The sequence below is a fragment of the Myotis myotis genome, unplaced genomic scaffold, assembly GCF_014108235.1.
Source record: "Myotis myotis isolate mMyoMyo1 unplaced genomic scaffold, mMyoMyo1.p scaffold_m19_p_3, whole genome shotgun sequence".
In the NCBI taxonomy this organism is placed as follows: Eukaryota; Metazoa; Chordata; class Mammalia; order Chiroptera; family Vespertilionidae; genus Myotis; species Myotis myotis.
In genome coordinates, this window is record NW_023416335.1 from 139539610 (window position 1) to 139558311 (window position 18702).

The 18702-nt window shown below is 38.9% G+C and overlaps 1 protein-coding gene across 3 annotated transcripts in view; it reads right to left on the minus strand.

Moving 5' to 3' along the window:
- The window catches only part of NAV3 (neuron navigator 3), an 840800-nt gene that overhangs the window by 81065 nt on the left and 741033 nt on the right, over positions 1-18702 (minus strand). For all 3 annotated transcript variants that reach the window (XM_036299344.1, XM_036299343.1, XM_036299341.1), the window contains 6 exons: positions 13746-13878; positions 12821-13091; positions 10815-11523; positions 8247-8735; positions 3035-3076; positions 1376-1536 (listed from right to left, as the gene is read on the minus strand). In XM_036299344.1, the coding sequence (XP_036155237.1) occupies positions 1376-1536; positions 3035-3076; positions 8247-8735; positions 10815-11523; positions 12821-13091; positions 13746-13878 (1805 nt within the window). The remainder of the gene's footprint in view (positions 1-1375; positions 1537-3034; positions 3077-8246; positions 8736-10814; positions 11524-12820; positions 13092-13745; positions 13879-18702) is intronic.

Here is an 18702-nt window from a genome sequence, read left to right on the forward strand (position 1 = left end):
AGGGTGTCCCTGTTTAAGATCAGCCAAGAGTCTGCCTCTGAAATGGTCACTAACAGGTGCAGGGAGGTCCTCTTTTCTCCCAGCACTTTCATGAGAGCAGTACGTCAATCACTAAAGTAATATTAAACAAAACCGGCAAGTTACCTCTATTGTTCATGCTAGAAATATAACATGACATTTTCTGGTAGCCTATGAAGAAAAGATTGTCTTCCTAGAGTCTGCAGGTTTCTTTTTAGAGAAGAATATACTACTTTAATGGGGGGAAAAAAGAAAGAAAAAACAAGAAGTCTAAATTTCCCAAGCTTGCAGGCAAAGACTATCATTTTGAGTTTTGATGTAGGTCTCTTCCAGCTAAGATTCTATGTTTCCATGAGTATAGAAGAAAGGGGTTAATTCTGAATAGTTTGAAGGGTGAGCAGAGAAAGTGAGGTAGAAGGTCATTCAAGGTAGAGGGACCCCTGGGAGCACAAACATAGATACATAGCACTTCCATAAAAGGGTGTTTAAACATCTCTCTGTATGCAGGAGAATCCACCAAATACACAGAACTTGGCAGTCGCAGGTTGATAGTAAATCTTCTATCGGTAACCCTTGCACAAGGTGAAAAAACAATCTGAGCAATTGTTATCACTCGTGGGAAGATGACAATGAGTCTTACTAGGTTTGAGATGCCTCACTGGGACTGTCATCAATTGTAAAGTTTTACCCAAAAATGTATTTTGGATGGAAAAAAATGGATCTATTAAATAATAACTGGCATGTTTAGACTGCTTACATCCTTGTGTTTATACCAATGACTTTATCTTTTATACAATTGATACTAAGCACAAAGTAATCCAACGGCTAAGCTAGTGAGTGATTTTTTTTATCATATTTGTCCAAAGTTTTTCACAGTGCATTAATTTAATAGAAAATTTCATATGCATTTGAGGGTTTTAACTTTAATAATTATTTCTATTTTTCTACAAAAAAGATGATTAATTTTGTTATAGGGGTTTTTTAATGCATTTTAAGAAAACACAAGGAGATGTCTTACTCCTTTTAAAGTGTAAAAACTCCCCTAGGCTTGGAGTCGGGTGTTGGAACCAATGATTGTCTCTGCTTCTTACTAGTGGTGGGGTTTCTTTTCAGGCCTGTGCCCCTTGGGATCTTAGACTGTAAAATAACAACCTATGTCAAGCTGTTGTCATGAGCAACAAACTGCATACTATTTGGAAATTATTTCCTGAACAGTAAGTAATCACACAAATAAAAGTACCCTTAGGGCGCCTTTATCACCTCTTTAAACGAACAATTTTGGGGAGAGATACAGGGGCTCCTGTGAGGGTGGGTGGCGAAAGGAATGAGGTGAGAACGTTGTTTCAGACTATTTTACCCAGGTTTGAGAAGTGGTATTTTCCTGTTGCAGACGCTGACATGGCGGACGGGGAGACCAGAGGCGACGGGCTGCCGGTGTCCTGCAGCCCTCCGGTGGAATGCGAGCGCAGCCACTCTTTGCCCTCTTCTTGGTTGGCCTGCCGAGATGACGGGGTGTATCTGCAAAACAGCACAGCTGAGACACCTGAGCACAGCTAAAGGGGCAAAGCAACAGCCGGAGAGGGGAGCACGTGAGAGGAGCTTACTGTTCAGGCTGCACAAGTTCTCAAATAGATTGAATTGAACAATAAGTGCTTAGTTCTTCCAGATGATTTGACACCATCTGTTTGAGTCTCACAGGGATATGAAAAGAGAATTTTGGGGGGAAAAAGTATGCTTTTGTGAGAGATGTAGTGGAAAACTATAAACAAGGAGCAGGCAGCCGAGTTAACTGAGAAGGACTCAAAAGCACAGTGCAGAGGAGGGTTCAGAAAGGGTGAAAACATAGACTGAAAATGGTGGACAAGGGATTGGAGTGATGGTCATAGAAAAGCAGAGGGAACGGAACATAAATTAACAGCTCTCTTTTTCTTTTTTTAAGTAAAGGAGTATATTTACTGGTTAAAATGCCACTTGACATCATATCTAGATTTTTTTTTAAAAAAAAGAAGGGAGAATGTTCTTACTGTATTAGAAAACTAGAGGCCCGATGCACAAAATCTGTGCAAGGGGCTTGGCCCTCGCAGCCACGGTGGCTTGCCTCAGCCCTCGCAGCCCTGGCTTCATCCAGAAGGTCGTCCGGAAGGACGTCCAGTCTAATTAGCATATTACACTATTATTATTATAGATACACTATAGAAGAGAATCTTAAAATGGACTAATTGCAGGCTGTTTGCTATTGATGAGGAACTGGAGATAAAAGGGATACTGTGGAAGACTTACTTGGCCAGTACTCACTTTCACCAGAATAAGTAAGTTCTTAGCACCAAAGAGCAATCGATTTGTTATGTTCATATGGTGCCATAGCTCCATTATAGTTCATTTTATATCCTCCCCCCCTAATAAAAGTGTGCAACAATGGATGGGCATGAATTATATTTTCTTTTTATTTTTTATGATGAACTGAAAAGTTATTTTGAGATTATGTAACACTAGACTAATTAATATTTAAATTAATCTGATACATATAGGCACTCTTTAAAAAAACAGAAATTAAAGCTCTTGAATTTTTACCAAAAAAATTCATTAAAAATTCATACCTAATTATAGTATTTTTCCTCTGCTGATGACAATGTGTTTTGCTCACTTCAAATTAGAGCATCCTTTCAACATTACCTTATACTATATGGAATTTGAGGTTTTGCAAGCATATGCCCCCAATATGCAAAAGTTAGGGATGTTAATTTTAATTTCCAGAAGTGATTTCTGCATTCTACCAAAGTTGCTGCCCCCCATAAATGGCATTTACATTGGATTTAACTTGGGTCTCCTCCTCTATGAGCTTCTCTACCTGAGGGCTATCTCACCTACTCCTCAGACCTGAGAAAGGTTTAAAAGTGATATCATCCTCAATATCAGGTGCTTCACTGCAAACAAACAAAGAGGAAGAAAGACAGCACACACAGTTTAAGTAACAACAGAGAAAGAAAGGCAGCAATTGTGCCAAGAGAATATATACCTTAGTCCCTTTTTGGGTAGTGTATTTCTGTCAAGTTGTATGCTGTTAAAACAAAGAAAATCCCTAAGGACATAATGTAAACAAAACTTCCAAGTTACACATCTAACAAAAGTGGTTCTCTGTTTGAACTACACAAAATACACTTTTTGAAACACATATTTAATGCTTAACTCTTTGGAAAAGGACTACCAAAGGTGACCAGATGTCTACTGTTGCAACACATGTGTGCTCCTTTCTAACCCATTTACAATCAATTACAATTTAGTGACAGGATTATTAGAACATAAATTAAATCATATATTAGAATAATTCCTCTCAATATTCTATTTACCTAATAGTTTATAGGTTTTTTTCTCTTCATGCCACTGACTAGACTTCTGCTATGCAAGAGAAACATAGAGGTAGAATCGAGATAGACTTGCTCTATTAAGTTAAACTGACAAGTTCCGACAGGCAGAGAAGATACAAATATTATTTAGTATTTATTTTTGTATTCAAATTACTTTTAATAAAAACAAAGGGAGATTTATTCCCATTTTCATATAAAAGAACAAATGATATATAATAAACATCTGCTTGAAACTTAATGTGCTTGGCATCATTTATTTACATATTTTAATGAAATTAAACTATGCCATTTTGGAAATTATAAATTAGGCATTTTAAAGGCTATATGCTTTATCATTATTTATTTTAAAGAATTCTCAAAGGAATTCTCAATTAGTTGTAGAAAGAGATGAAAGAATGTGATTGGAGAAAATGAGAAATGGCTTCTCTAAAAATAGAGGAAGAAGGTTTCAACAATTAAGTGGGACAGATCTTGAGATTTCTGTTGTAATCTCTGGCATGTGGATAACCAAGTAATACAATTAATTTGAATTTTCAGAATTATAGCTCTCTTTCATTAGAACCTCAAATGATCAAAATTAAATACACAGGATATATGCATAATGGGATGACATAGTATGAATGAAATTTAATTCACATTGACTTGAATTTTAATCACTCAAAATCAAAGCTAAAATGTTTTCTTCTGTGTGTTCTCCATTATTTGGCTCTGCAATATAAAGCATCCAAAGGCATTCTAAAACTCTAATTTATTTTTTGGGAGTGTCCTCATTAGGTAATTACCGTATTATGGAGAGGCCAGTTCTAATATATATCTTGACTATAAAAGTATTTTTAGTAGTATGGCTAAACAAACAATCACACTGAACAAATACAAGAAACCTCTAAACTACATTGTGTTAAAGCATTAATATGATTATAGGCCATTTTAAAGATTATCTTTTTCATGTGTACAAATTTACAAAAGTTTAACATTGTAGAGGAAATTGAATATAGGCACTGTTTTGCCAATGTTATCAATGGTATAAAAAATTATATGTTTATATCATGCAGAAAACAATGAAAAAATTTTTAAAAAATATATTAAAAATTAAAAAATATATTTAAAAATTAAAAAACTTTAGGTAGAAATATCTGTTTAAATATAAATATTAATGATTTTATAATATAGACACTTTCCACAAACCCTGAAACATCACAAACTCATATGCCTGCAAGGGCCAGCAGGCCATGGAAATGAGTGGAGTGGGGATTTTAGTCAATAAACTGAAAAGGACAGTCACTGTTTGTCTAAAGCCAATAGACACTGTGCAGGACAATGAAGGCTATGTTATCAGATCGGACATTTAAAGACAAGCCAGAACTTTCTAAAGTTGGTTACTACTTTAAATTATTTTTCAAATTTGGTTAAGTCACATAAAGCAAAACAAACAAAACAAATATGAACTGGTTATGGCCTAAGGCAGTGGTCGGTAAATTCATCAGTCAACAGAGCCAATATCAACAGCACAACAATTGAAATTTCTTTTGAGAGAACCAAATTTTTTAAACTTAATCTATATAGGTAGGTACATTGTTATTAACTTAATTAGGGTACACCTAAGGCTTAGGAAGAGCCACACTCAAGGGGCCAAATAGCCGCAGTTTGCCGACCACGGGTCTAGGGGCTACTAATGATTAGAGTAGCTAAAGGGAAAATTATTATAGGTTGCTGGTTTGCTTATTGCTGGTTTGCTTATTTATTATTTTATGATATTTTATCTTCTTTTAAAGATAATAAAGAGAATTTTAAAGAAAAATTAAAATCTTTATTAAAAACTGAGTCAATAGTACTAGAATACGAATATCAATAAAGTAGATATTGTAGATGAAAAGGTTAAGTCATGAGCTTCTGTTTACCTCTATTACCTGACTCTGATTATGTGGTCTTAGGTATTTACATTGTAGTACACTTTCTTTCAGGTATGGCATTTTGGTTTCCTTAGTGTTCTCAACATTCTACTGACTGCTTAATTGTAACTAAGCCACCATCTCTGATAGGATCTAATTTTCTCTTCAATAGACCATATACTGTTTTGAATGTGCTTTGAAGGACTATTAGTAGAAGAAACTACTTTCAATTTTGTTCCCAAGAAAGAAAAAGTACAACTTCTTATATTAAAAATTATTTCAAATCAGTAATTTACTGGGAGGAACTAATCAATACTTATATCATATTTAATTTTCATAGTTTAATTGTCATCAATATATTTTACTAAGAATCAATGGCAAACATTAACTTACTCAAAATTAATTTAAAGTTTGCTTTAGAAAAATTGTTCATCTGGCTATTTCTAATATTAGAAGACTCTCATTTGTAAAACTGGTCTTTTTCCAAGAATGAACAACAGTTAAAGATTTGCTTAAAGAGAATAAGTAACTGCCTATTTGCCAGTGCATTTGTATAGTAAAAATGTATAATGACTTATAAATATAGATCAAAGTAAAATATTAACATTGCATTTATGTTTTATATATATATATATATATATATATATATATATATATATATATATATATAAAATTATAAATTTATCATCTGGTTTGATTTGAGGCCTAATTACCTGACTACAAATAGTTAGTTGATTATTATTTTGAATTATTTTTAAATACATTTTATTGATTTTTTACAGAGAGGAAGGGAGAGGGATAGAGAGTCAGAAACATCGATGAGAGAGAAGCATCGATCAGTTGCCTCCTGCACAACCCCCACTGGGGATGTGCCCACAGCCAAGGTACATGCCCTTGACTGGAATCGAACCTGCGACCCTTGAGTCCACAGGCAGACGCTCTATGCACTGAGCCAAACCGGCCAGGGCTATTTTGAATTTTTAATGTCTGAATGAGAAAGAAATAGGTCGATGGCTAAACGATCGATTTGCTGCAGTCATGCTTATGATTAAAAATCACTATTTGGAGGGTCATTTTGATGAATAAAGAATAACTTATTTGCAATGTGCTTGATTTGGTTATAAAATTGTTATTTGGATTCCTCACATATTAGTAACCTATTTAAGATACATTCATTAAAACTATAGGTTGCTAATATATTTTTAATATAATTTCATTTACTTGTTAGAATTTTTGAAAATGACATAGGAGGATACCCATTTACCTGTAAAGTGCTGAAACTCAAATCTAAGATGCTGTAGGACGCTAACTTCTTACATCAAAAATTAAATGCAACAGTACTTATACCAGTGCTTTTGTGTATGCACCTGGTATTTATATATTCTGCCCATAATGACAAACCCAGAGGGGAAATATCACCCAGCTGCTTATTCTATTTCTCCTGGCACAGTTTCTTGTTTGTGAGGAAAAGTGTATTTTGTAATTAGCAGTCTACCATAAGAAGTATCAAGCATCAATGTTACAATTAGCTTTAAAGTTCTTTTCTCAAGGGGAAGTCTCATTTGCATGGCTGTCCATGTGCCATTGTTAGGGGAGTGGGAAGTAAGTGGGACAGCAGCAATGTTTTGCTCTGGGTTCTTATTTCAGGGATGCAAGAGAAACAGGAAGAGCCGTGGGAAATCTTACACTGAGGGACAACTGGTATACCGTAGTGAGTGTTTAGATAAGGGCTTCAGTTGATATCTTTAAAAATGATTCTGGGAGTAAGGCTGGAAGTCTGGAAAAGTGGTGATATGCCAGTATCAATACTAGACTGACAAAGATTTGAGGCAGGGTGGGAAGGGGACCTTTTTTTTTTTTTTGCCAAGGGCAATTTGTATATTTTTAACATTATTCACAGACCATACAAAATTACCAACTTAAAAATTAGCCTGCTATAGTTGGTCAAACATTCAATGAACTCACTCCTAATGCCCTGGCAAGACCAGACCAAATGATTTTGTGGGCCTTTAAGGCTCGCAGGCCGGATGTTCCCCACTCCTGGTTTAGGGAAGGGTATAGGCATTTTCAGTGACTAGTAGTGCTTTCACAAATAACAGGATTAAGGTATGTGCCCAAGACCTTTTTTTTTTTTTTCTTTGAAAGCTTTAAGTGTACCCAATAACAAATAGCAGTAAGTTCATTTGAAAAGAAGTGGTAGTTTTAAGATATTTTCCAGGGGGAATGAGTCAATACCAAAATATACGAGAAAAGAATTTTGTGGGGAGAGAATCTGGATCCACTTTAGTCAACAGTGATGCTTTCTAGTAAGTATATCAGGTAAGAAATGCCTCATTATGCTTTTCATTTTAATTTTTAAAAACCCATAACTCATTAAACCAATGAGAAATATCTTGTAATGAGATATATTTTCAAGGGGCCTAATAAAAATGTCACTGGCGTTATTATAATTTTCTCGAAGAATTCATATCTGACAATTGATTTTTTTTTTCTAATTCAACTAGGATTCCAAAGTGGTACATTTGCTATTTTTCCACAGAAGTGCTCATAAAGCAAATTTAACATATTGCTCAGAGCATAATTGTAGAATCGATTTAAATTTGGTCTTTAAAAATGCTTAAATTACCATAAGGAGCTGTGTTGTCCTGGAGCTTAAGCCAAATCATTAAAGTGGCTTGAGAAGACATCATTTAAGACATAAATGCATGCTTTGAATTTTATTCCAATTGCCTGTTGAGTATGTGTATGAATTCATATCAAGAAACTTAATTATCCAATTATCCTATCCTTAAAGATTTTTTTTCTTGTGCAAATCTGGTAATAAGAGCAAATGAAAGGCCCATTCGCATCAATTTTATGTCCCTTTGCAACGTGGTAGTCCCACTGAAATCACAGGGCTTTAATGGGGAAGGGGGTGGGCAGCGTGCGGAGAGGCGGGGGTGAGGGCTTCATCAACGCCTCCAGGAAAGCTCACCTTTCTGAGAGAGTAGATCTCACACTACCCGTTCTCATGAGCAGGCTCTGAACCTCGTGAGTGCCTGTGGTCAGTCCAGACAGGGAGCCATGATGGCTGAGGGGGAGGTCAATGGACTCAGAGCTCGTATGGAGGCTAGTCATGGACTGGTAGCTCGGAGTGTCCTTGCTGCCTGCAGAGGAACTGCTCAGATTGGCAGCCCACACGAGACCACCTGACGTGAAAGAGTGAACCGATGCTGGGCTGGACGCCAACGAGTGACTTAAGCTTATAACATCTGTGGTTAAGTCTGAGGGTTTATTGAAGAGAGGGCTGCTGCTGCCACTTAGCCCACCAGCACTGCCCATGCTGCCCGTACCGGACGACGGTGATTCCAGACTGCCTTGGCGCGCTAATGTGGTACTAGGACTGGGCATTACTGAGGAGGATTTCACACCCTCAGTATTAGGTGCAGAGGCAGATTTGCCACCTGCCTTGGCACCAAACAACCTAAAAGAAAAACAAATAACAACTTCAGTTGTTCCGAGAAACTAATATCCACATTTAATATTAAGGGTTCAGTACACAGAGCCAAGCGTGCTTGGAGGTCCCCAGCTACCAAGCACTTCCTGTCTCTGTGTTAATGAACTTGGTAAGCTTGAACTTTTTAATCTACTGCTAAAAATCTCTCAGATCACCATTAGGGTAAGTCCACACTGGGATGGGGGGAGTGGGCAACCCCAAATCAACCAGACATGAAAATCCCTGGCTTTCACAATGTAAGGGACACTGAGAATCTTTCACGAAAATTAAGTAGTTTGACTGCATTTGCTGTTACCTATTTATAGAACCATTATAATGAAACAACTTCTACGCATTCGGTACATCAGAAACATTTTTAACACTTTACTCAAGTCTAAAAGGAATGTTAAAGGCAAGGTTTGGGAGGTTATGTTGCACAGTTGCTGGCCTGAGAAACCGTCAGGAAGTAGTTGGTTAGAAGTAATATTTGACACTACTGGCAACATGTCAGCTTGGTCTTTATTTTCCCCAAGAAAGGCCAAAGGATTTTATGTCAGTTGCCAGTGCTATTCAAATTCATATTTTTGTTAGTGATTTGAAACATAGTTGGTGCAAAGTTAGATGTTGGAGCTTGGTTCAGAAAACATTTTAGTTTTGTAAGTGAAGATGATATTATCAAATTTATGTAAATATGGAAATAAAGTGATATGAAGTAATGGCATAATGATTACTAGTTAAGTTGCAATGAAATCCATATTTCCTATAGTGAAATATTTTATGACGAATATGAGAAATTGTTTCATAGGTAATGGGCCACTGGAGGGCACTATTGGCATTTACTTAAGCGATGGAAATATTTACTCTTGCTACAAGCCATAGTTTATTCTTTCTGATGAGAATCAACATTTCAAAAAGCCAGTTCTTCAGGATTAATATTTCTACTGAGGAAAACACCCTCTAGTTTTTCAAACAATCATGTATCTAAGATTGCTTGAAATGCAAATGTTTTGAGACTCTTTTTCCCTCCCAGATAGTAAGGTTTTTGGTTTAGGCACTATAATAAAAACAAACATTAAAAATACTTAACATGTAATAGCATATAAATCATACTCTATCATTTCACAGTTGAGGAAACATACCCGCAGAGGTTTAACTATTTGTCCCAAGTCTTTAACTGTATGTCTCTTCCTGTCACTTAGAACAGATAGATATTTAAAGATAGTGATATTTCAGTGCAGAACTCTACATATTCAATAACAAAGACATTCCTGGTGCAGAAACCAAGCCATTTTTCTTACCACACTCATGTCAAAGAAAGCTGATGAGAGTTAGAAGACCTAGCGCATTCCTTATTTGTTATCCTGTACCCAACATCAGATTGCTTTCAAATTCTGTCAATCATAGTTTACCTTACTTTTCAAAAAAGGTCAAGATACAGTAGTACATAAATGTGTCCAGCATACTCTGTTACAAGGAACACTTCCTCTAGCTTCATGATCATCAACTCATTAAGAGCAGAAGGATAACAAATATTGGAAATGAATAATAATAGTCATAAAGATTATTTTGTTTTACTTTATTTTTATCATGAAAAAAGAGATGGAAATTTACAAGCTATTACTTAATCTTTTCACTTCCCCTAGGTATTGCTATGTGCATTTAAGTCTCTTAGAAATGCTGTTTGTGTTGCTAATCCTATATAATAAAAGACTAATATGCAAATTGTCCCCTTGACCTGCAGTTCGACCAGGAGTTCGACTAGGGGGTGGGGCCAGTCGGCCAACCGTCCATGGCCCCTCCCCCTGGCTGGCCCTGTCTCACATCACCCCCACCCCACCCCAGCCTCTACTATTACCAGGTACAATAATCGTAAAACTGGAAAGTATGAGCATTTCCCAAAATGAGCACTACTTTTGTGCTATTTATATGATCAGTTTCTTAAAACTCAATGTACTAAAAAATGGAATAAAAGAATCTAAGATATACGTGTCTCAGAATATATTTGTATATACATATATGTCATTTTGTATCTTCCCAGCCTCATGTCATCACGTGACCCATGCTTACCTTCGGAATGTAGGTGAGGCAATGTCAGGATACTTGGATCCTGGCTGCCTGAGCCCTTGTGTCCCACAGGCACTGGCAGAGGTGGGGCTGGATTTTGGGGAACCTGACAAAGAAACACTCTCTGAATCAGAGACGGCCACTTTCTCCTTTTCCTTGTCTGTCTGGTTGACAGTGACTGGGCTGGAGCGCCCTGACCCAATCTTAGTGGGCTCTCTCAGCTTGGAGGTGGTGGCACCTGCTGACTTGCTGCTGACGTTGGAGTCGATGCTGCTGGTGCTGGACCGGTGGCCGCCTCGGCCGGGGATGCCGCTGGCGCTGGACTTGGAGGGGCGGGGCAGGCTGCGGTACTGGAGCGAGGCCTTGGAACTAGCATGCAACACCACGTCATCCTGGTTCTGGGAGCCGTCCAAACTGGTTTTCCTCCCGGCATTTGACTTCCCACCAATGGCAGCGGATTTGGGGATTTTACCCAGCGTGGCGGATCCACTGGTGATGGTGGCGCCGCTGCTTGTGATCACGGGGGATGACCCTACTCCGCTTGGCTTCTTAAACCCGAAAGATCCCGTGGCAGTGGACCTGGCAATGCCCGAGGGAGGCTTTTTCCCCTCATCCCCGCTGCTCTTCCCTGCATCTGAAGGAGACCGCTGCAGCGAGGATCCTTTCAGGGGAGCCTTCCCTTTCTCAGAAGCTTTGGTATCATCGGTTTTCCCTAGTTAATGAGAAAGACACACATTTATTGGCCTGCACATTGTGATTTCATAATGATATTTCTTTCAAGAATCTGTCAAAGGTGAATACATCTTTACATGACTTCAGTTCCTAGGTATTTATACTTTTTAGGTCTAAATAGGAATACACTCTAATATATCGAGTAAAAAAGCTGCAAAAATAGGGCTATTAGACAAATGTGGTGAGAGATCAGGAAAATCATTGAAAACACATAATTATGCTATTTATTATTGCTGTATATCTTGCAACTCTTCCTTTATAAGGACAGCACTTCACCCAATAAAGTTAAGTACTAGAAAAAGAGTTCATTTGAATATCTGTGAGATGATTACATTTGGAGTGCCCTGGTACATCAGTACTTCAGGTGGCACTATTTAAAATTAGGCACCATTTAAAAAGTAGGAAGAGAGTCTTAGGGGAAAAGAAAAAGGATGCTACAGTTTCGAAGAATTCTTTCATAAAGTTTAATTCATAAATGATGTTCCAAATCTCCAGCATTCTAACCCATTAGATTAAAGTGGTTGATCTTGCCTCTCAGAGTTGGTAGTGAAACTTTGAGGCATTAACATAACTATTCCAAACTTTCACAAGGCAGTCAGAATGAAAGCAATCTTCTTTTAAAAAAAATTAGACAGCCTTATTTTACTACCACATGATGAGAAATGGCTGTGGCAAAATAAAGATACTCAATAACTCCAAATTATGACAGTGATTTCTAGAGAATGCTTAGATTATTATAGATATGTGGAAGAATCCCATATAATAAAAGCCTAATATACTAAGTGTCCTATTGTCCAGTCATCTATTTAACCAATCAAAGCATAATATGCTAATGATATGCTAAGGATGCTCAACCACTCACTATGACATGCACTGACCACCAGGGGACAGACACTCCGACCAGTAGGTTAGCTTGCTGCTGGGCTCCAGCTGATCAGGACTGAGCAAGACGGGCCGGACACACCCTGGAGCCCTCCCGCAGACCTTCCCTGGCTGGCCAACCTCTGGCATCCCTCCCTGTGCCTGATCGTGCACCAGTGGGGTCCCTCTGCCTGGCCTGCACCCTCTCCCAATCTGGGACCCCTCAGGGGGTGTCGGAGAGCCAGTTTTGGCCTGATCCCACAAGCCAGGCCAAGGGACCCCACTGGTGCACAAATTCATGCACTGGGCCTCTAGTGATTTAGTAAAAAGAAAGCTATTATTAAAGAGAATGAAGATTAAATGGAAACAATACATTGAAACACTTTTGCAGAGCAGCTGCCCATTGACAAGCCTACCAGGGGTCTTGAGAGCACTTGTTCCAGCTTTTTGCCTAGACGATGCCCCTCCCTGGGCAGACATGCCTCTTCTCCAGGAACCTGTCTGGGAAACAGCCAGGGAGGCTTTCTGCCCTGCCTTCTCAGGGTCTTCAGGAAGTCCCGAGGAAGCGCCCTTCCACTTGCTGCCACCATCCCCGTGGCTGTCGAAGTCCTCTTCTGCTTTTTTCAGCTCCTCAGTGCCATCCCACGTCTCATCCGTGGTGGGACGTTTCTCCGAATCTGTCTTCAGCTATGAAGAAAATATTACAGAAAAACTTTGTGCAGAAAAATCTATAGAGCGTGAATCAGGCACTGAAATTTATATTCTGTTAACTGGTTAAAAAGCAAACAAACACTGATTTATATTTCAAAAGAATTCCAAAACTTTCTCATTTTTTTCTATGTCTTCATTTACATTTCACAAATTTTAGCCACAAAATTCTCACTTGTGCATATTAGAGAATGTCAGCATAAATATATGTGCAGAAAACCCTAATTAAACACTTTAGAGAAGAGGTAATTTTTTCTATGTCAAACCTAACAAGAAAAAGTAAGATAAGATCAAACTTAATTATCTAATATCTATTCTTGATTTACCATCCTCAAGAGATCCAGTAACTTATTTCAGAGATAAATATAATATTAATCAACAACTATTCAAATTTAGAGTATTAAAATATTTTTAGATTTTAAAAAATTATATCCATATTATTAAGAGAGATATGGCAACATACATCTTTCTGGGTTAGATTTTAACCAATAGAAAAAAATATATACATACAAGCTGCTTCAGTTTATGCAATTAGTTCAGATTAAGAGATTATGCTACACTTAGTTCTGATATATAATAATTTGGGGTAAAATATGGCAAAAGCACTGGAAAAAGAAAGCAGGTGATTCTCACCTGTGTGTTCTTCCTGGAAGGGAGAGTGATGTTGGAATAAGAGCTGACTGAGGACGCTGTGTTCAAGTCATCGGTGCTGATGTTATCGAGGGTGTCGCTGAGGCCACTGCTCACCGAACTGCTGTCATCCCAGCTAAAGGCAAGACATGCAGCAGCAGTGAACTCCACACGGGTTGCACAATGCTAGTCACCTCACTTCCATGTGATCGTGCTTTCAGAAGACAATCCTTTCTTTTAATCTTATGATGAAAGTTATTCACTGTCCATTTTAGAAAATAATATTAATAAGAATTGAATGCAGACCTGAGAATAACTTATCTGGTATTTGCAAAGAATTAGTGTCTAGAGCAGATTTGGGTTTTGGGGGGGAATATATATAGACTGAATGGAAACCCTGATACAAACATTACATAGTATCAGGAAAGAATAACATAACCCATGCCTCCCCCTTTCACCCCCTCTGCAAACAGTCATCAGGGGTCACGTAGCACCTAAGAATTCACCCTTTATTCTAAATATAAAGAAAACAAAACAAAACTGTGCTCAGAAACCATAAAGTCATCCTTCATTCTTTGTCCTACCTTAGTAACTATTTCCAATCATTCAACAAATCTTGAACACTGAGATTCATTCTATCATAGCATCCCTCTTGTCATACCTCACAGTATCTGGCCAGTACAATCTGGCCTTCTTGACTTTGGTCTTTCTTAATACAACTTAACCAGCTAAAGTTGGGCCAATGGTCAAAAGTTCACATCTGGCCATGCCACTCTCCTCCTTAACACTCTTCAAAGAGTTCTCTTTCCCAAAGCAGTAGATTCTCAAGTGGAATGTACCAGCCCCATGGGACACATGAGAGATCCATTGAGGCATAAAAAAAAAAAAATCCTGAGAGAACCAAGATGGCAGCATAGGTAAACACCGGAGAATGCTGCCTCGCACAACCACTTCAAAAATACAACTAAAAGACGAAAGAGACATCACCCAGAACCACAGGAAAGCTGGCTGAGGGGAAATTCTTCAACTAGAAGGAAAGAGAATAGCATACCGAGACTCAGAGGAGGCACAGTGTGGAAAATACAAATGTGCAGAGGTGCGCGCGTGGAGCAGGCTGGTGGCTGAGGGCGTGGTTGTCGTTTTCAATCGGGAGGGAGGCACAGGCCCTGAGCTGCAGTTCTGGGCTAGTCTCTAGGGACGCAGACTCAAATGGGAGAAGTGGGACTGTCTGGCATCGGTCGGAATGCGAGGGCAGCTTTCTCTCCGAGGTTTGCAGCGGTTGCTGGGACTCTGAGAGGCAGAGCCTCTGGGGACGGGACTGAGAGCAGCCATAACTGCTCCCTCCCCCCACCCTGTTGATCCCGTGCGACCCGCCCCGCCCAAGCCCTGCACAGAGCCATTTGCCAGATAGCCTTAGGCAAAGGCTAGATTAGCACATTCCCAGAGGACAGAAGTTTTCCCACTGCAGACACAGCTGACTCTCACAGCCAGTTGGCCTGGAGGTCAAATCCCCCCAGTATTAACTACAACAATCAAGGCTTAACTACAACAAGACTGTGCACAAAGACCACTAAGGGGTGCACAAAGAAAGCATAAAAAAAATGCGGAGACAAAGAAACAGGACAAAATTGTCAATGGAAGATATAGAGTTCAGAAACACACTTTTAAGGTCTCTCAAGAACTGTCTAGAAGCCGCCGATAAACTTAATGAGATCTACAAGAAATCTAATGAGACCCTCGATGATATGATAAAGAACCAACTAGAAATTAAGCATACACTGACTGAAATAAAGAATACTATACAGACTCCCAACAGCAGACCAGAGGAGCACAAGAATCAAGTCAAAGATTTGAAATGCGAAAAAGCAAAAAACACCCAACCAGAAAAGCAAAATGAAAAAAGAATCCGAAAATACGAACATAGTGTAAGGAGCCTCTGGGACAGCTTCAAGCGTACCAACATCAGAATTATACGGGTGCCAGAAGATGAGAGAGACCAAGATATTGAAAACCTATTTAAAGAAATAATGACAGAAAACTTCCCCTACCTGGTCAAAGAAATAGACTTCCAAGTCCAGGAAGCGCAGAGAACCCCAAACAAAAGGAATCCAAAGAGGACCACACCAAGACACATCATAATTAAAATGTCAAGAGCAAAAGACAAAGAGAGAATCTTAAAAGCAGCAAGAGAAAGAAACTCAGTTACCTACAAGGGAGTATCCATACGACTGTCAGCTGATTTCTCAACAGAAACTTTGCAGGCCAGAAGGGAGTGGCTAGAAATATTCAAAGTGATGAATGCCAAGAACCTACAACCAAGATTGCTTTATCCAGCAAAGCTATCATTCAGAATTGAAGGTCAGATAAAGAGCTTCACAGATAAGGAAAAGCTAAAGGAGTTCATCACCACCAAACCAGGATTATATGAAATGCTGAAAGATATCCTTTAAGAAGAGGAAGAAGAAGAAAAAGGTAAAGATACAAATTATGAACAACAAATATGCATCTATCGACAAGTGAATCTAAAAATCAAGTGAATAAATAATCTGATGAACAGAATGAACTGTTGATTATAATAGAATCAGGGACATAGAAAGGGAATGGACTGACTATTCTTGGGGGGGAAAGGGGTGTGGGAGATGCGGGAAGAGACTGGACAAAAATCGTGCACCTATGGATGAGGACAGTGGGTGGGGAGTGAGGGCAGAGGGTGGGGTGGGAACTGGAAGGAGGGGAGTTATGGGGGGGGGGGGAAGAGGAACAAATGTAATAACCTGAACAATAAAGATTTAATTAAAAAAAATTTTAAAAAAATCCTGAAATTCTGAATATATTTGGTTTTGATCCAAAGAAGAATGCGTAAAATGGGCTAACATGGGCACTGTCACCTAGTCAATGTGTCATACATTGCAGAAGTAAGGATTAAGCAGGGTCACCTGAAGGAGAATGGGGTTCCTGAGTGCAAAGGGGGAGAGCACAGTTCTATCGTTTACTGGTTGGTTCTTAGTCTGCTGTGATGCAGTGCTGCTGCTTACCTGTGCTCCATTCAATGAACTCATGCACTCTGGATACAGATATCAGATAGAGGCAAAAGCTGATTTTCACACAAAATGGATAAGGGGCTTTTTAAAGACCTCCTGTAAGTAATCCACACGTTGAAGAAAATATCTATGTGTGTGCTTTAGGAGTCACATAAATTAAAAATAATAGAGATAATATATGAAAACAACTAAAAGTGGTATTGTCAAGAAGAAAATTTGAATTTATAGCAAATATTGTTAATGTGATCCCTCCCTAGGTATGTTTTGGGATTGAGATATTAGGTACTGATAGCATAAAGTATCACCATTACCAAAGGCATTTATAAATTAGATTACTATCAATAACAACTGTATTTTTCATGAGAGCAAAGAGGTATTTTGTATTACTGTAGTAAATATCTGTCATTTGTGGCTGTTCAAATCTTTTGAATACTCTCACTATACCTCATTTTGATAATTTCCTACATTATGAGTCTTACCTTCCCAAGGTAGACTACAAAAACACTCACATTTCTATTTCGCCTGATAGACAGTACAGCATGTAACACAGTGCTTGTCTATCATATGTACCCACAGAGTCACAAATATGGAAAACAGTCTTCTGGGAAACATAGCAGCAGAGTTGCTCAGTTCTCCATCGGCAGTGGCTGATATCTGCCCAAGTGTCAGTGGTACCCACCGGAGAAAGTGGCTATGGTTGGTTAAGAGCCTGCAAAGAGCCTGGTTCTCCAATCATACCAAAAATCCAGAGAGCCTTCTAATATCCTATTATTACTTAAATTAGCCAGAGTAGGTTCTGCAGTTTGCACATAAGAATCTCAATCAATACATTCATAATTCAAAATTTCTTATTTCTTATTTACAATATCCTTTATATTTTTTCACTAGAGGCCCAGTGCATGAATTCGTGCATGGGTGGGGTCCCTCGGCCTTGCCAGTGATCAAGGCCCATTGGGAGTGTTTCACCCAGTCCAGATAGGCCATGGAAGCAAGCCAGAGGGGGAGGGAGGGACCGTGAGAGGTTGGCTGGCCACCAGAGGTTGACTGTGGGAGCGCACTGACCACCAGGGGGCAGCTCCTGCATTGAGTGACTTCCCCCTGGTGGTCAGTGCACATCATAGCAACCGGTTGACTGGTCCTTCGGTCGTTCAGTCACTTAGGCTTTTATATACACTGAGTGGTCAGATTATTATGACCACCTGACATTTGTAGGCAAATTAGCTATAATTTCATGCTAAAGTTGCTAGAGGGCCAGACCATTATAAATAGAGAAGCAGGTTGTTTACCACGAGAGTAGAAGTGATTTTTTTTTTTCCCCTGAAGATATGGGTAAACAATGTGATTTAACAGCCTTTGAATGTGGGATGATTGTTGTTGCTTGGAGCCATGGAGCTAGTATCAGAAAAACAGCTGAATTTGTTAAATGTTCAAGAGCAGCTTTTGTTAAAGTGTTTAAAGACTGGACTGTCAGCCCCAAATCTGGGTCTGAACATGCGAATTGTGGCCATCAGCGACTAGTCAATGTTAGGGAATAATGGAGAGTGGCAACACTGGTACAAGACAATGGAAGGGCAACAGTCCATCAAATTACTGCAGATCTGAATCAGGGATCCTCTCAAATGATCTCTGTACGCACTGTTTGCCATACACTGCATTGTATGGGATATGGAAGCTGAAGGCCTGTTTGAACACCTTTGCTGTCTGTAGTTACCAAGATAAAACGTCTCCAATTCACACAGGAACACAAGGATTGGACAGTTGAGCATTGGAAAAAAGTCATGTGGTCCAATGAATCACATTTGCAGTTGCATCATGCAGATGGTAGAGTGAGAAATGGGCAGAAACAGCATGAAAGTATGCACCCCAGATGCATGAGTACAACCCTTCAAGCTGGTGGGGGTAGTGTTATGGTTTGGGGC